This window comes from Mauremys reevesii, linkage group 7, assembly GCF_016161935.1.
Source record: "Mauremys reevesii isolate NIE-2019 linkage group 7, ASM1616193v1, whole genome shotgun sequence".
Classification (NCBI taxonomy): domain Eukaryota; kingdom Metazoa; phylum Chordata; order Testudines; family Geoemydidae; genus Mauremys; species Mauremys reevesii.
In genome coordinates this window covers 92,846,173-92,865,598 of record NC_052629.1, presented here as the reverse complement: position 1 = coordinate 92,865,598, position 19,426 = coordinate 92,846,173, and the positions used below count along the sequence as shown (strand labels likewise).

General features: G+C 44.8%; 1 protein-coding gene across 4 annotated transcripts in view; it reads left to right on the top strand.

Annotated features, from left to right (window-relative positions):
* Positions 1-19,426, top strand: part of FAM120A (family with sequence similarity 120A) — a 181,472-nt gene that overhangs the window by 41,261 nt on the left and 120,785 nt on the right. For 2 of the 4 annotated variants that reach the window (XM_039547164.1, XM_039547165.1), the window contains exon 1: positions 12,514-13,522. The exons of 1 other annotated variant lie outside the window; for it this stretch is intronic. In XM_039547164.1, the coding sequence (XP_039403098.1) occupies positions 13,049-13,522 (474 nt within the window). In that variant the 5' untranslated portion in view covers positions 12,514-13,048. Of the gene's footprint in view, positions 1-12,513; positions 13,523-19,426 lie in introns of those variants that run through there. One more of the 4 variants, XM_039547163.1, reaches the window with a different exon arrangement.

Below are 19,426 nucleotides of genomic sequence, written 5' to 3'. Positions count from 1 at the left end.
CTGCAGCGGCAATCTGTGATCCTGCTGCCGTTCCTGAAGCTCCACCAGACGCCGGAGCATGTCAGTTTGATCACGCAGCAGCCCCAGAGTTGCATCCCGCCACCGCTGATCTTCCTGCCGCCACCTCTGATTTTCCTGCCGGTCTTCCTGCCGCCACCTCTCATCTCGGGTGTCTCTCCTGTCCTCACGTTCACTGGCATCTTTCCTGTAATTTGATAATTTGTAAACTTGGAATAGTTTACAGTAGTACAAAATATGACACTAAATAAACATTGCAATTAATTGGGGATTTGACAGAGGAGAGAGGATTTCAGGTGATTGATAAAAGTGATTCAGCAGAGCTTGACCAACCGGACAATTAATGCCAGAGATGCAGAGCATAAAAAATAAAAACAGATGGTCAATAGAGTCTGCAATATAGTCAAAGGTACAGCCAAGGAAGAACAGAGTTTGATCAGGAACACCTAAAAGATAGTTAATGTAACTTTATGACAGCTCATTCAGACTCTTAAACAACTAATGAAGAGATTACAAATCAATCTAATCTCAGGCCAGAAACCAGTGAAAGGATTGAGGATTCCATCAGTATTCTGAACAAACTTGAACAATTTAGGCTTCAGCAGAACCAATTAGCAGGGGTGGTGGAAAGAGGAAGAGTCTTCAGAACAGATCTTTAGCTGGTGTAAATTTCGTAGCTCCATTGATTTCAGGGTACTTCGTGGCTGAGGATCTGCCACACTGTATCCTGCTCAATCGTGCCACAATTTAGAACTATTCCATATGTGGCTCCAACTCCAGCAGAGCAAGATTTCTATATCTTCTTTGTATGGAACAATATTGAGAGGTCAAAACATCCAAGAGACAAACTGGATGCAATCAGGAGTAATTCCATCTTAATATGTAACTAAGGATGACTGGTCCCGAATACCCTATTGCAGTAGTAATGGCTGCAACACTAAAACTCTGCCCAACATTTCATAATTATCTCAATGCCAATGTCGCATAGACCAGGAAGGACAATCATGATCATCTAGTTACTGTCCTCCTGTACATTGCAGGCCATAGAACTTCACCCACCCACTTCTGTAATAGGCTCACAACCTGTGGCTGAGTTACTGTAAGTCCTCAAATCTTGATTTAAAGACTTCAAGTTACACAGAATCCACTATTTACTCCAATTCAAACCAGCAAGTGACCCATACCCCACACTGCAGAAGGTGGGGAAAAAACTCCTAAAGTCACTCTGACCTAGGAGAAAATTCCTTCATGACCACAAATATGGTGATCAATTAGACCCTGAGCGTGTGGGTAAGACTCATCAGCCAGATACTTGGGAAAGAATTCTCTGTAGTAACTCAGAGCCCTCCCCCTCTAGTGTTGCATCTCCAGCCATTGGAGATATCTGCTAATAGCAGATGGGCCATATGCCATTGTAGGCAACTTCTCATACCATCCCCTCCATAAACTTATCAACCTCGGTCTTTAAACATGAGGGGTTTTGCCCCCACTACTCCCCTTGGGAGGCTCTTCCAGAACTTCACTCCTCTGATAGTTAGAAACCTTCACCTAATGTCAAGCCTAAACTTATTGATGGCCATTTTATAGACATTTATTCTTGTCCCAACATTGGCCCTGAAAAAACTCCTCTCCCCCTCCTCTCATAATTGCCTGAAACTCTGAACTCTACACATTCAGATGTTACATAAATTGAAATATCTTTGAAGATTTGGTGTCAAAAAGGGACAGACTGCCCTTGCTCAAAGCTTTTTGGCCCTCTAAGGTAAAGGTAGTTTCATTGAAAACTATACACTACTGATCTTATGCTGTCATTTGCTACTTCATGCATTGCTTGAGTTTCTAGAACTTTCCAGCCAGTTCCTGAAATGCACACAAAGCAAGAGCTCCCCATTCAAATCAGTTACAAAAATAAAGCATTATGGTTGTACCATTTAAAAAAATAAATACACAAAAACCATGAACCAAAATGAATTCACTATACACGTCAAGAAACAGAGAAACTATTTAAAAGCAGCTCCTCATAAAATGAGGCTAGGTAGACAGATGAGTGGGCGTAAGAATACTGTGAAACTAATAGCTGTAAAATAAAAAATATTACAGAAGATCTGGGTGCTGATTTGGAAATGATGGTCTTTAAATCTGCAGTAAAGCTAATGTAGAGCAAGGTGCTATCTGCACATTGCTGGAGCTTCAAGATATGTTTTCTCACAAGCTCCCCAATGGTTTCATGTAGATTTTGAATGAGAGAGAACAGGACTGAGCCCCAGGTGAGGGTATTATTCAGGCCAAACAGGTATTTTTGAAGAAATTGGAAATTTGGCCCAAGTGAAGCCAATAGAAAAGGAGCATAAATTATGGCAGGCACAAATAAGATGGAAATAAGACTGTTGAGAACAAATAGCCAATGACAAAAACAAATACAACATCCTTTAAGTATTTCAGAAACAGAAAGCCTGTGAGAGAATCAGTGGGAGACGTGGAGTGCAAGAGAGTTAAGGTAGCAATTAAGGAGGAGAAGTCATTGAACCTAAATGATTTATTTGCCCCCTTCTTCACCACTGAGGATAAAGTGGGGACACCTTCCCTGACCTACAATTTATGTAATTAGGATGAATCACTTAGAGACCAAAGTGTCAAAAAAGGAATGGCCATACAAGATCAGATCAGTGGGTCAAGATGCTTCAAAGGAAGGTGCAAGATATCTCATTATAGACAGATATGAAACAATTTGTTTGTACAAATTGGCAGTGTTACCCTGTTAACAGGTATCAGTCTGGCTGGAGAAAGGATAAAATTGACTCATTATGGTCAGTGACTCATTCAATCTGAATATAAGAGAATTGGGAGGGGCTTCCTGGAAGGAAGGAATTGAACTGTGATGAGAGAGGACTCTTTAGGAGCAGCTAAGCCCATGCTGAAGGTTTGAGATGAATGTTATTGATTTCTTTGTTAAAGACAAACTTGAAAAAGAGGGTGCACTATGAGTTTGTGCAGTGTCTGTAGGGTAGACTAGGAAGGAGGTATATCTGCATTGCCCATAGGGACACTTCATATAGGCTCACATACTTTACCTGGCTATCTTTAACTTTTCTTCCCCATCTCTCTCCAGTGTGTGGGGAGCAGTGCCTGCTGCTCACTGTACTTTCTTTGGATCTCTCCAACTGTCACTCCCAACTGTCCCAGACATTCTGTCCCTTCTCAAGGAAAACCATCCAACCCTTCCTGTTTATATGTCTGTACCTACACCAAATGGGATAAGAGCACTGCTCTGTGGATAGATTCTCTTTTAATTTTTCATTTATCTCACTGTTGAAAGTGAAGCCTTTCATTCTTCTATTATGTTGTTTCTTTCTACATTAATTTAAATACACAAACTCTCAAATAAAGATCTTAAAATTGTAGCCATAACCTCCAGCCCTTGGTCATAAGTTGAACAGTTCTCTAGCCATCGGATACCACAGTTTTTCTCTCTCTCTCTCTCTTCTCATTGCCCTCCCCTTTGTAATCTGAGGTATTTGCCTCTCAAACTGATAGAATCATAGAATATCAGGGTTGGAAAGGACCTCGGGAAGTCATCTAGTCCAACCCCCTGCTCAAAGCAGGACCAATTGATACAGAAGTATAACATGAAGAGGGAATCTTTAAGGATCTGTATGGCAGTCCCCTTCAGATTCCTAGTGATTCTTGCTTTTTGCTGTAGTTGACTTGGATGAGGACTTTATATATACCCGTTTGCCTATTCTTTAGAGTAGTCTGTCAAATAAAAAGTTTTCAGTGGGTTCCTGTGTTGTATTCCGTGTTCTTGTCCATCTCTGGTCTGCCCAAAACTGGAGTGTCTGAGTTTGACTCTTAACCGCTCTAGAACTCTTGCATCCTATTTATTGTTCTTGCTCACCATTGTTCTTGCCTAGTGCTAATACCAGGTCCACAGTCAGCAGTGAAATTAGGCTTTGATTTCCCATTAGATTGTTTGTTTGTTCCTTTTGCCTCTGTGGTGGTATATTTCCATGGTTCTGAATGATGATTTTTTCAATACCAACAGTGGTTTAGTTTGGTTTAGAAGACTTGGTATGGTTAAAATCAAAACCAAACATTGTACTTAGGCTCTTCTTCCAGTAGCTTATCCAGTTCTCAATAGGCATGTTATTTCAAGTCCTTTTCTTTCAGCTATAACAGGTACACACTCTTTGTTTGCTAAACTTCATTTATGTTCTTCCTAATTTTCTCTTGTTTTGTCTTTAGTCTTCCACTCAAGTTTTGTCAGTTCCTGTAGCCTTTGATGCTAACTGTGCCAGAGCTGTTGATATCTGATGAACAATACCTTCCTTGTAACTTAAATTATTTTCTTAATTTTATACAACTAAATTTATATATATATGCACACAGAAGAAAGTTACACAACTAAAGGACTTCTTAGGAAGAAATCTAAATACATTTCCAATTAAATTCTATTAGTATTATATATAAAATTCACAAATCTAATCTTTCATATCACCTTTTTAAAAAAGATCCACAGACACTACTTTAATATACAGCAACTTCTTCCAAATATCTCTAACTTATGATTGAATATTTTCCTCTTAAAAAGGAAAAGATTTTCATATGATGGGATATTCAACTAAGTCATCTTAATGCTTGTCAGTCTCTCCAGCAGCATTATCTCTCAGATAAGTTTCGTTGTTCTATTTTTGGAGCTGCTTGCTTTTTCCAGCTTGCTGCAAGTAGTAAGACTGCAACAACTGATAGATTACTAGTCAACTTAAATGGATTTATATGAGCTAAATGCTAAATATTTCCACAGTATAAAGAAGGAATACTTTTCCAACAATCTTATATGCTGCTAATTATGGTCTCTTTTATAACATTCACTTTTTCTTGTTGTGCATCTTGCTGAAGTTTCCATTTTCTACTTATCTACCCTTGCTAACCAACCATTCCTGGACTCCTGCATTCCAGCTCTCTTCTTTTTGATTTGCAACTGTGGAAGATCTGACTGCACTACTGTCCGATGAAACTAGCTGGTATTCTGGGGGTACAGAGTTGCATTTTCTTACTGGTCATGATTCACTCCTGCTCAACCGCTTGCAGTCTTTCTGATTCACTGCAAGAACTCTGAGTTTCTACTAGGAGACTGTTCTGCCTCTCTAGCATATTCTTTTGCAATTTCTCATTTACCCTAACAGTGTTATCCATTTGAACTTTGATCACTTTGCTTTGGAGTCTTGGCCATCACCTTGTTGGGCTAGCACTGCTGAATATGTGCCTTACTCAAGTTCTCCATCTTTTTTCAGTCTCAGGCATTTGTCTTGGCTGTAAGACTTATTAGTGAAGTCTGCAGAGAATCCACAATATATTCCTGACTCCTCTTAGGATAACCCTATCTTCTCATTCTCCTCTGACAACTCATAATAGGGCTTTTGTATTTCACAGGTCATGTTTCCTGGCAATAAGTCCTACCTCATCCATACCTATGACAAATTATGGTTCCATCTTGGCTATCAGAAGGTCTGCTTTCATTTCAATTATCTCTTACACTAGAGTTAAGAGAGACGGTCTCACAGAAGAAAGTTACTTCTTTGTTAATTTCTCCTGTTTGCATTCAATGTTTCTATTAATCTTAAAAGAAGGGAGCTGTATCCAAAGCTTAATCCCATGCCATGTTTTCCACTTTTTGTCAACAACCACCTTTCTAAAAAAACAAAACAAAACAGGTGATCAGTCATTTTTTGCTTCTTATTACCTCTGCCTTATTATCACAAAGCATAAATGAAGGTTGCTTCTTACCTAGTTTAAGGAATTATCTCAGATTTCTCTCCCTTAATCCTGCAATAAATTACTCACCTAATAATCTGTCAATCACTACCAAAGCTGCTAAATGCTCTTCAGTTCTTGTGGATTCAGAACATTTTCGATATGCTATCCTGTTTTATCTTCACATACGTAGCTAACCCAAATGGATGGAATCCCAGGCCTGGTCTACACTACGCGTTTATACCAAATTTAGCAGCGTTAAACCAATTTTACGCTGCACCTGTCCACACAATGAAGCCCTTTATATCGATATAAAGGGCTCTTAAATCCAATATCTGTACTCCTCCCCGACAAGGGGAGTAGCGCTCAACTCGGTATTGCCATGTCGGATTAGGGTTAGTGTGGCCGCAATTCGACGGTATTGACCTCCGGGAGCTATCCCACAGTGCACCATTGTGACTGCTCTGGAAAACCATCTGAACTCGGATGCACTGGCCAGGTAGACAGGAAAAGCCCCGCGAACTTTTGAATTTCATTTCCTGTTTGGCCAGCGTGGAGAGCTCACCAGCACAGGTGACCACGCAGAGCTCATCAGCACAGGTAACAATGCAGTCTCCTGAGAATCGAAAAAGAGCTCCAGCATGGACTGCACGGGAGGTACTGGATCTGATCACTGTATGGGGAGAGGATTCCGTGCTAACAGAACTCCATTCCAAAAGACTAAATGAAAAAACCATTTGAAAAAATTTCCAAGGCCATGATGCAGAGAGGCCACACCAGGGACTCAGTACAGTGCCGTGTGAAAGTTAAGGAGCTCAGACAAGCCTACCAGAAAACCAAAGAAGCAAACAAAGTCCGGGGCAGGGCCAAAAACATGCTGCTTCTATGCTGAGCTGCATGCAATTCTAGGGGGGTCCGCTACCACTACCCCACCCCTGTCCATGGATTCCGAGGTGGGGGTGGTAATTGCAGCCATGGCTGAGGATTCTGCGGACGGGGAAGATGAGGAGGAAGAGGAGGACGAGCTTGTAGAGAGCACACAGCACTCCGTTCTCCCCAACAGCCAGGAGCTTTTTCTCACCCTGATGGAATTACCCTCCCAAGCAACTATCCCAGACAATGAAGCCATGGAAGGGACCTCTGGTGAGTGTACCTTGTAAATATAAGACATGGTTTAAAAGCAAGTGTTTTTTAATGATTAATTTGCCCTGAGGACTTGGGATGCAGTCGCGGTCAGTACAGTTACTGGAAAAGTCTGTTAACATGTCTGGGGATGGAGCGGAAATCCTCCAGGGACATCTCCATGAAGCTCTCCTGCAGGTACTCCAAAAGCCTTTGCAGAAGGTTTCTGGGCAGCGCTGCTTTATTCCGTCCTCCATGGTAGGACACTTGACCACGCCATGCATGTAGCAAGTAATCTGGTATCTTTGCATGACAAAGCATAGCTGCGTATGGTCCCGGTGATTGCTGGCATTCAAGCAACATCCGTTCTTTATCTCGCTGGGTTATACTCAGGAGAGTGATATCATTCATGGTAACCTGGTTGAAATTCAGGAATTTCAGTAAGGGGACAGAGATGGCCATTCCTACTGGGCTGTTTGCCTGTTGCTTAAAAGAAATCCTTCCCTGCAGGTAGCCAAGCGGGGGGAAGGGGGATGCGTGATTGGCGCTGAGCTTTTCCGCGTTTGGCTAGCAGGGATCTTTCCTGCTACCAGCCACACGGTTCGGGGGGGGGGGGGGGGAGGAAAGGGGGTGTTTAGCAGTGATCTTCCATGATGCCAGCCACGGGGTGGTTTCTGCTGCTGCACGTTAACAGGAAAGAAGCAGCACTCAACGGTAACACCAAAGCTGCAGGCACTCAATATTAAGATGCAAAATGCGACCTTGTAGTGAAGACACGTGCTATGTAAGGTGAATAGTGTTGTTCACCGTGAAAGAGTATGACCATTGTTCTCTAAAATGTATCTTTTTAAATACTTCTCTCCCTTTTTTCCCTCCCTCACGCAGGTGCAAATTTTTCAAGCCTCCCTACTCCGTCCCGAAGGCTATCTCAGATAAGGCGGTGGAAAAAAAAGACGCGAGAAGAAATGTTTTCGGAAATCATGGAAGTGATCCACAATGAAAAAGCTCATCTGAATGAGTGGATGGACGTGGTAGCAAAGTACAGGAAAGATGCCAGTGACCGTGAGGACAGGAGGGATGAACGTGAGGACAGGAGGGACGCTTGAGATGAGAGGTGGCGGCAGGAAGATCAGCGGTGGTGGGATGCAACTCTGGAGCTGCTGCATGATCAAACTGACATGCTCCGGCATATGGTGGAGCTTCAGGAACGGCAGCAGGATCAGAGTGCCGCTGCAGCCCCTGTATAACCACCCTCCCCTGTCACCATGTTCCTTAGCCTCCTCACCCACCAGACGAGTAAGAACTCATGGGGGTAGGCTCCGTGCACCCGCCCACTCCACCCCAGTGGACAGCCCAACCAAAAGGCTCTCATTATTATGAAATTTTTTTAGTGGCCTTTTCCTTCCCTACTATTCTCCTCCCAAACCCCACCCGGGCTACCTTGTCAGTTCTCTCCCTCTTTTTATAATTAAGTAATAAAGAATACATGATTTTTAAACGAGAGTGACTTTATTTCCGTAGAAAGCAAGCTGTGATCGAAGGGGGGGGGGGTGGCTTACAGGGAATGAGTCAATCGGGGGTGGCGGGGTTCATCAAGGAGAAACAAACACAACAGTCACATTGTACCCTGGCCAGTGATTAAACTGGTTTTCAAAGCTTCTCTAATGCACACCACTTCCTGGTGTGCTCTTCTAATCACCCTGGTGTCTGGCTGTGTGTAATCAGCGGCCAGGTGATTTGCCTCAGCCTCCCACCCCGCCATAAAGGTCTCCCCTTTACTCTCACAGAGATTGTGGAGCACACAGCAAGCAGCAATAACAATGGGGACATTGATATGGCTGAGGTCTGAGCGAGTCAGTAATGTGCGCCAGCGCACCTTTAAACGGCGAAATGCACATTCTACCACCATTCTGCACTTGCTCAGCATGTAGTTGAACAGCTCCTGACTACTGTCCAGGCTGCCTGTGTATGGCTTCCTGAGCCATGGCATCGAGGGGTAGGCTGGGTCCCCCAGGATCACAACAAGCATTTCAACATCCCCAACTGTTATTTTCTGGTCTGGGAAGTAATTCCCTTGCTGCAGCCATTTAAACAGAGTAGTGTTCCTGAAGACGCGAATGTCACAAACCCTTCCCAGCCATCCCACGTGGATGTTGGTGAAATGTCCCTGGTGATCCACCAGTGCTTGCAGCACCATGGAAAAGTACCCCTTGCGGTTTATGTAATGGGTGCCCTGGTGCTCCGGTGCCAAGATAGACATATGGGTTCCATCTATCGCCCCACCACAGTTAGGGAATCCTATTGCAGCAAAGCCATCCACTATGACCTGCACATTTCCCAGAGTCACAACCTTTCGTAGCAGCAGCTTAGTGATTGCTTTGGCTACTTGCATCACAGCAGCCCCCACAGTAGATTTGCCCACTCCAAATTGATTCCCGACTGACCGGTAGCTGTCTGGCATTGCAAGCTTCCACAGGGCTATCACCACTCGCTTCTCAACTGTGAGGGCTACTCTCATCTTTGTATTCTGGCGCTTCAGGGCAGGGGAAAGCAAGTCACAAAGTTCCATGAAAGTGCCCTTACACATGCGAAAGTTTCACAGCCACTGGGAATCATCCCACACCTGCAACACTATGCGGTCCCACCAGTCTGTGCTTGTTTCCCGGGTCCAAAATCGGCGTTCAATGGCTAGAACCTGCCCCATTACCAGCAGGATCTCCAAAGCACAAGGGCCCGCAGTTTGACAGAATTCTGTGTCCATGTCCTCATCACTCTCGTTGCTGTGCTGCCGTAGCCGCCGCCTCCTCGCCTGGCTTTGTAGGTCCCGGTTCAGCATAGACTGCACGATAATGCACGAGGTGTTTAAAACATCCATGATTGCTGTCTTGAGCTCAGCAGGGTCCATGCTTGCCGTGGAATGGCGTCTGCACAGTTCACCCAGGAAAAAAGGCGTGAAACGGTTGGCTGCTGCTGCTTTCACGGAGGGAGGGGTGAGGCTGTACCCAGAAGCACCTGCGACAATGTTTTTTGCCCCATCAGGCACTGGATCTCAACCCAGCATTCCAATGGGCGGGGGAGACTGCGGGAACTATGGGATAGCTACCCATAGTGCAACGCTCAGGAAATCGATGCTAGCCTCGGTACATGGATGCACACCGCCGAATTAATGTGCTTAGTGTGGCCGCGTGCACTCGACTTTATACAATCTGTTTTAAAAAACCGGTTTCTGTAAAATCGGAATAATCCCGTAGTGTAGACGTACCCTCAGTAAAGATAGTGTTGTAATAGAATGAAGACCTTTGCCCAGCTTCTCCCTCAAGGTTACACGCAAGGAAAGAGCTCATCTGAATGAGTGGAAGGACGTGGTATCAAATTACTTGAAGGGAGAATCCATTTGAGCCTTGGGATGAAGGCTAAATTAAGAAAATGCTCTTACTAGATACTCATGAATACCTTTGGAGAAAGTTATCTGAAAAGGTCATCATATTTTGTCCACTGATTTAAAAAAACAAAAACAAAAAAACTCTTCAGGAGTTTTTTTATTAAGGACTTCCACAAAGCTTTCTGTATACTTTATCATCTTTATAGGCTACATCAGTCACTCTTGGATACAAATGTCCTCCAATCAGGCTTGAGTTAGCATTGCTCAGGAGGGAATCAACCAACTCCCTAGGAAACAGTCACCACCAAGTGAGTCACAAGAGAATATTTATTTTAGGTGCTAATCTGGCCAAACTCAAATCTCATTAAAAATGAAATGTATCTTTACCAATAAAATACTAAACTTGGTATAAGGCATCTGCAGTATTTGCCAGTTGCCCAGCATCGAGGAATACTGAGACACTATGTTGATATTTCAAAGATAATATGTATTGTCTGCCAGGAAATATCTAAGGCCAAATCTGGGCCTCTTTAAACAGTTTCATTATCTGAAACTGGAGTGAGCAAAACATCACCATAATACTGGAAGCAGTTTAGAAGAGGACAAGAGATCTTATTCTGGCAGTTTCTATAGCACTGACGGCATTTTGCCATGCTTTTAAATTCATGCCCAGATCAGTAACCAGTTGTGCTCGTCAGGCCTATGTGAATAGAGTTGGTTTTATATATAGTCTTGTTGAACAGGCCACCAAAGACATATTGGAAGGTTTTCTGGTAGTGTTAAATCTTTAGCTGTAGGTGAGTTGAGGTTTATTTCTTACTACTGTGTTTCTTTTAAAATAACTGTTATTATTGTATTTGTGTGGAGACAGCAAATTTTAAATCCGTCTAATCTGTGCCAATTTTAGAAAATCAAACAGAGTATGCCAGTTTTATATTGTCGGGTTTGGACATCACACAAGTCTGTTGGCACAGTGTGAAGCAAAGTATTGCTTGATAGTATTTCATACCTCAATGGACTTGTATTTTGTAGGCTGAAACCTCCTAAACCAGCAAAATCAAAGCAAGAGGGGAGGAGGGTCCATCTTCTCAGAGGCATTTGTTTTTAAAGATTTGTTTTTCTTTTATCTGAGCAATGATCAAAAACTAAGCAGTTTTTATTTTACTTTAAATAAAGGTAAAAAAATAGCACTTCTAAAAGTACAGAACCTGTTATGTCATGTCCCCTGTTCTTAATGCACAAGGTAAGTGGTCTTCAACCTGTGGTCCACAGACTGCTGGGAGTTCGCAAACTAGGTCTAAGATTTCCAAGCACCACTTGAAATGTAAGGTCCACAAATGAAAAAAGGTTGAAAACCACTGCTCTGGGTTAGCATTTATAGGGCTGTATGGTATAGTGTGTGCATAGCACAAAGTAAAACTAACTTTTTATTCAGTTAAATGCCAACCTTCTCCAAAGCAGGATTTGGTGGGAGATCCCTAGAGGAAGAGCATGACTTCCTCTCCCCTTGCGCCCCGCATCATTTTTGTCTTGCCTGAAATCGGATCACGGGGAGCCACGGGCCCAGCCAGCTCACTCATACGGGCAGTTAGTGACCACTCAGCCCGGGATGTTGACACTCTTCAGTTCGCTTCTCTCATTGGCTGATCTACGTGCAGCAAGCCCGTCTTTCCTGCCCAGCACTGGTACAGCATGACATGTACACTGCTGCGCAGAAACGGGAGCGGGAACAGGGCCGTGTAACTCCCACATGGAGCCCGCTCTTCTGGGCGTGTGTAAATGTGTAAGACTTCCTGCAGCGCAGGAGCCAAGCCCGAGGGGGAGGCCAGTGGGCTGGATGCCTCTCACCCAGCACCCCTCCCCCTAGCTCTGGGGCTGCAACAGCACCCATCGGGCTCCTCCCGTCCTGAACTCGCACGACCACACTTTGTGGCACGGCCCCCTGCCCAAGCACTGCCATCGTGCCCAGCGGGGCAGAGCTTCTGCCTGGAAGCGGCTTTGCAGCGCTCCCCGCCATCCCCCTTCTCTTGCCGCCGAGCGAGCCTCCTCCTCCGTCAAGTCCTCCACACCCCCTCCCCTTTCCAGCCTCCCTCCCTCCACCGAGCCCCCTCGCTGCTCCCTCTTCCAGCCCCCCGCTCACGTGACTCTGTTCGTCTGCCGCCCCCCCCCCCCCAACTTCCAAGCCCCTCCGCGTAGTAGCCCCCGCCCGCTCGTGCGTAGGGCGCATGCTTGGGTTATGCAACAGCCCTGCCTGGTCACCCAGGCCCCGCCGCCCGAGTGCCGCAGCCGCAGGCCAAGGGTGCCGTATAGGTGGAAGAGGCCGGGTCGGTGGGGCGCACTCGCGGCCCGGCCCCCCTGGTGCTGCCCCTGAGGCTACTGTGTGCGCGGCGCGCTGGGCCCGTGAGTGGCAGCAGGGGCCGCCGCCAAGTCCCGCCTGTTCCGCTCTCCCTGCTGCAGGCGGCGGCGGCGGCAGGGTGGCTTCCTGCGCGCTGTGCCGCTCCCCCTCCCCCCGGCAGTAGGAGCCGCAGCGGCAGCAGCCCGGGTCCCTGATCCATGGCTCTGTGAGAGCAGCACATGGCGGCCGCAGCTGCCATGAGCCCCCAACTAATCCACACAACTCCCCCCTGAAAGGCCACCTCCAGCAGCAGCGCCCCCACCGGCTCCACCGCTCCCACCCTGCCCGCAACTCCAGCCACAGCCCATCGCCCGGCCAGCACCCAGACCCCGCCGCCGGGCCTGCGCTCGCCCGCCGCCGCCGCCCGCCCGGTCCTCGCCATGGGAGTGCAGGGATTCCAGGACTACATCGAGAAGCACTGCCCCAGCGCCGTGGTGCCCGTGGAGCTGCAGAAGCTGGCTCGGGGCAGCCTCGTGGGAGGGGGCCGCCAGCGGCCCCCTCAGACCCCGCTGCGCCTCCTCATCGACGCCGACAACTGCCTGCACCGGCTCTACGGCGGCTTCTATACGGACTGGGTGAGCGGCGGGCAGTGGAACCACATGCTCGGCTACCTGGCGGCGCTGGCCAAGGCCTGCTTCAACGGCAACATCGAGCTCTTCGTCTTCTTCAACGGGGCCCTGGAGAAGGCCCGGCTCCACGAGTGGGTGAAGCGCCAGGGCAATGAGCGCCAGACCGCGCAGCAGATCGTCAGCCACGTCCAGAACAAGGGCACCCCGCCGCCCAAAGTCTGGTTCCTGCCGCCCGTCTGCATGGCGCACTGCATCCGCCTGGCCCTCATCCGCTTCCACATCAAGGTGAGCAGCGGGGCCCAGTGGCCTCCCCCCACCAGGGTGCCAGCGCCCCCGCCCGCCGCGCTCCTCGGCCTCCCCCACCATGGCACCAGCGCCCCCTCTCGCTGCGCCCCTTGGCCCCCCCCCCATCTCCACCATGGCACTAGCGCCCCCATCACATGGCACCAGCGCCCCTTGGCCCCCCATCTCCACCATGGCACTAGCGCCCCAGCACATGGCACCAGCGCCCCCTCTTGCTGCGCCCCTTGCCCCCCATCTTTACCATGGCACTAGCGCCCCCATCATTGCGCCCCTTGTCCCGCATCACCACCATGGCACCAGCGCTCCCTCTCGCTGTGCCCCTTGGCCTCCCCCACCATGGCACCAGCGCCCCCTCTCGCTGCGCCCCTTGCCCCCCATATTTACCATGGCACCAACGCCCCCTCTTGCTGCGCCCCTTGGTCCCCCCATCTCCACCATGGCACCAGCGCCCCCTCTTGCTGCGCCCCTTGGCCCCCCATCTTTACCATGGCGCTAGCGCCCCCATCACTGCGCCCCTTGTCCCCCATCACCACCATGGCACCAGTGCCCCCTCTGGCTGCGCCCCTTGGCCTCCCCCACCATGGCACCAGCGCCCCTCTTGCCGCTTTCTTCAGTCCCTGTGGCCAATTCCCGGCGCTACGGCCTGGGGAGGCTTCGGTGGCGCTGGGGAGGGGTAGAGCTCTAAGATGGCAGCGGGATTGCCCTCCCGGTAATGTCCGTACCGAGTTCAGCGAGGGGAGGGGGAATCGTGTTTTCCCATATCCGCAAAATGTCGTCAAAACCTGGCGGGGAGAGGAGGTTCGGCGAGCTCCCTGGGAGCGGCCTCCAGCGGCAGCTGCACAACTGAACGCGGCCAAAGTTTATGCTGCTGCCGCTGCCTTCTCCGCGACCCCCTCAGGCTGGAGCAAAACTAGCCTTGCTGCCGCCTGGGAGCTGCAGGGTGCCCTTAGCAGGCAGAAGGGAGGGTGTAGTGTGCACCCTGGTGTCCTTAATCTCCGCTGGGATTTTCTATTTATACATACCTGTCAGCCTGTGGAAGCAAAATGAGGGTGATTTACAGCATCCGGGGAGAGCCCTTCCCCAGACGAACTGCCCAAATGGGCCACAGAGAGGAAAATCACAGTTTCAGCATGCCTTCAAAATGGGGCATAGCAACAACTTAATGGTTTCAAAAACAGGACTAGCTGTGTTGCTTCCCCTGGCTTTCCTTTTACTTTTTCTTCACTTCTTTCAGTGCATTTTATATTGTTTGTCTTTTCCATCTTTATTTTATTTTCTTTTTACTGGGGGGGGGGGGGGTTATCCTTATTTTCCCTTTCTGTTGTAGTCTCTATCCCTTCATTTGTAGATTCCCTTCTTTCACTACTCCCCTTCATGTCCTCTTGGGGTAGCAACCAGAGAGTCCTACTCACCCATCAAATGTGGCTGATGATGGTGTTTTGTAGGGTGACGTGAATTTGCAGGTATCATCCTCCAAATGCTGATTAGCTGACAGTCTTATTTATATATAAAGTTGAGTATTTTCTTTTGCTTTAAAACTGGGTGCAGTATTCTGTGCTAGATCCTCTGCCTCCATGTTCTTTTGGGGGTCATTGTTCCATTCATTTATCTGACTTGTAAAATGTCCCTTGCTGCCCTGCGTTCCCTCTTCTTAGAAACACACTTAGCTAATTTGCTCCACAGATAACAAATATACTCTACATTTTTGCCCCTTCATGTGCAGTATTACATATTTGTTGCCAAGAGTTTAAATAGGCCTTATAGAACAACAGTTACTAAAAAGTCAGTAAAGTTGTATTGTACTTGATAGGCCAGCAACAAGTTCTGCCATGAGGCAAGATGTTAATTTGCATTTAAACTGAAGATGTTTTGCCTAAATGAAGTGCATTATCAGATGTAGATGTTCAGAATCCACGGTATAAAGCTAAAAATAACTTGTCAAATATAAAGAGGCCCAGAATACTTCCATAAAGGGGTTTCAAGTAGTTAATCCATTATACTAAAATAATTAACACAAAGTAGTGCCATAACCTATTTTTCTTGTAAACTAGTACTGCTTAACATATAGTTATGCAGCTGTAGTTTAAACGGTTTTTATTTCAGACAAGTATAAATTTGCTGATAGTTTTGACTGCAGGAGGGAATGTCTTTGAGGCTTTATTATAATCTTTTTACTCTAGCATTCAAGAGAGAGGTTGCAAAACATTTTATATACTTTTTATCCAGCTTTCCAAATTTGTAGTAATCTTGCAGTAATATTGTTTTTTTTTTTAAATTATGACACACATTTAATGGATATTATTTACCACAAAAAAATTTTGTAGCTAAAACCTGGAATGAAAATTCCAGGAATTATTTTTTTAATTGTCCATTAAGGAGAAAAGAGCAGAAGAAGTTGGAACACATACTAACTAGTAGTTGCCAACTTTGTCTATTACTTCTGTAGCATAATAAATATTATGTGACTTTCAGAGATGTGCCACTGATCAGTAATTGGAGCTTAACATTATTCGGCTTTTGTACTGTCCATTTTGGTAGATTACACCACAGCTGTAACTGGGCCAAAGGATAACTTTGAGCTCAGGACAAGTTTCTGTAAAGATTGCTGTCTTGAAAGGGTTTTGAAGAAGTGATTTTTTGGTTAAGTTTTTCAGTGTTCAGCAAAAGGGAGAAACAACAAAATAACTTACTTTCTGGAATTTTGGGAGGTTCAGTGAGACCTTAGATTCACAGAGGAAAATTTAGCATTTTATTTTCCATCTGGGACTTAAGGTTGAAAGGCCTAGCGTTAAAAATCATCCTGCATTTTAGAGGCAGTTACAGCTCAGCCTAAGCTGATGGTGGAAGTCCCACCCCTTGATCCCATTGTAACTGGTAAGAAATTTTATAACTCTGTGGGTTAACGTATCTCGTGTAGTGATAGGTTAACAGGAATGACAGACGTACAATGTGTTACTATTATTGACAGGTTAGTGTGAATGATTGTCCTGTTCCTGTATGTATGTAGATTTATTTTTTTTTCGTATGAGAGCTTGCGGCTAACAGGAGAAGTGAGATTTCGCCTTCCTGTGTTAATCAGATGTGGCATATACCTAGAATAAACTAGAAATCCCTCAGGGTAGAAACTCTCTCTCATATGTTATGTACTGCAAAACACTGAGGCCTGACATTTTATTTAAAGTCCTTATTTAGTCACTGGTTACCTTTGTCATGATGGCAGCTATTCTTTTTCCCAAGCTGTAGCTGGCCAGCATTAAATAGTTTGATTTGTTATGATTTCTCTTAAAACTTGAAGGATTAGTCCAAGTCTGGTTATGTAATGTGATATTAGTCTGTTTTTGTAGCTTGAAAAAATATTTTCTAAATAAAAGGGCATTAAAGATCACTTCGTGGAATATTAAGTCATGTGAAATTATTGTTATAGTATAATATGTCCTGTTGTCTTTCCATGAAATAGATATTAAGATTTTCTTTTTGTCTAACTCATTAATTTCTGGAACTCCTGCATGATACTTTGCTACTGTTTAAATGGATACTGTGATCTGATGTCAGGGTGTATAATGTGCAAATTCTGGGTTCTGAAGAATATTTTTTGCCTCTTAGCCCCAGAGACCTGAGGATTTCCGAGCAGTAAAATAAAGGTGTTTTCCTAACTTTTTTTAATAGATGAAATGGATTGTTTTGGCATTGATAGCTGATTAACATGCAGCAAATTAGTAAAAAGTTTTAACTAGCTGTTAGTGGCTGACTATATCTACACTAGCACTTTTGTTGGTCAGGGGTCTGAAAAAACACACCCCTGACTGACATAAGTTTCACAGACAAGCGCTGGTGTGGACAGCATTATGTTGGCAGGAGATGCTCTCCTGCCGACATAGCTACTGCTTGTTGGGGATGGTTTAATTATATTGATGGGAGAGCTCTCTTCTGTCAGCACAGAGCGGCTACACAGGAGACTTTACAGCGGTGCTGCTGTAAGATCTCTAATGTAGACATAGCCATAGTCACTTAAGCAATATGTAAACTGGATTTGTGTGTTGTTTCTATTCTTTTGAGTACATTTAATGTATTTAAAGTTGCTTAATTTGACAGCTTTGTGGCTGTCCACAAAAAAGAGGAGCTGCAGCATGAGTTTTTCTGTAGTCCCCTGCCAACATGCCTACAACTTGACCTGAAGGAACCAACTTTAGTGGGGAGCGGACAGTTCATACTTATTGAATCCTTGGCCTTTTTGCTGAGATTGTGAATAAAGGATCAGTTGTGGTGGGTTTTGTGGAAACACGTCTCTTGGGGAGCTGGATTTACCCCACCAAAGCACTTGAAAGTTATCAAAGAGTAATCCTTTTTTAGTCACTGCCAATGTTGGAGAGATTAAAATTGCTAACCTAGAGATAGAAGGCAGCTCCATATTGCTCCATTTCTTTGAACTGGCCAGCCCTCTGTGAAATGGGGAGAATTTGTTAGTAATCCAAATAGATAATCAGTTTATACAACCAACTAAGGTGCTGTGTAGATAGGGGTGTATATATAGATAATTTTAAGATTAGACCATAAACTTCCTGCTTTTTACTAATAACTTATTTTCAAGTGTGTATACATGTGTGTGTGTGTGTGTGTGTGTGTGTGTGTGTGTGTGTGTGTGTGTGTATATATATATATATATATATATATATATTAAACTCAAAATTAGCTACTTTTTTGTTCTCATGCACTATTTTCTTTTATTGATCATAGTTCTGGTGTTCTATTTTATAGTTCTCAAATATACTTTTCTCTTTAACCCTTATCCCAAACCCCTTCACATTCTACTTACCCCACAGTTTCTGACAACGTTCTGGGTGGGCAAGAGTAAATCAAACTTGCATGTTCAATTTTTTTTGCATGTGCATAAGGCAATACAATCTCATTGCAGAATGAAATGTCTTATTTTATTTTGATGTTTCAAGAAAGCTTGTTTTGAGAACATTGGTAACAAGTTTTAAATATGAACTAATCTTCAGTAATCTTATTGAAAACAGTTGTGATTTCTGGCCTCTCTGCACTCTTACAAACTGTCCATTAGCTCAGTTTATTGTGCTAAGAAAAAAATAAATACTTCCCACCCAGAGCAGATTTAAAGAATTTGTAGATTACTTCAGCGCAACATAAGCTAACACAGATTTCTCTGAGATATTAAATGTTGTACAGATCCTTATTTTTGTCGTGAACTTTTGTTTGTTGTCCATTGAAAGAAATGTAATTCATGAAACAGAAACTTGTTTTTATGCCAAACACGTTTGTTAGAATTTAAATGATTAAGCAGTGCACGGGACCTAGCATTGTTAGTGCTTTGGCAGAACCTCATTTTCTTTTCCGTGTGTGTCAGCTAGTAAATCTTAAAACTATTTTCTCTTTTCCTGTTCTGTCCTCATTTACACATGACTTAGATTTAAACTTAATTTTTTGCCTTTTTAAGTGCTGAAAATTGTTTCAAGTTACATTGCTTTTTTTTTTCCCCCTTCAGATTTCTGATTTTCACCTTTGTGCTTTATTTTGGCGTAACATGCATGTTCCAACTAGTTTGATTTGTGCAACTTTTAAACCTCTTATCTCTAGCTTTTATACCCATTTTGTGGCCCTTGTGTCCGGTTTTGGTAAAGTTGAAAGTTCACTGTACCTTGACAGGCAGCCATTACAGCTCTTCATCATATAACAGCTTAATTATTTGTGTTACTTAAACACAGTTCAGTAATATAAGTCCAACATGTACACGATACATATAACTTGCTAATACTTATGAAAAATGTAATCGAGTTAACCATAAAAATTGTGCTAGTAACCTTCCCAGGTTAAAACATTTTATAGATCTGATTTTTGAACTCTTGCATTTTTCTTTTTGAGTGACTA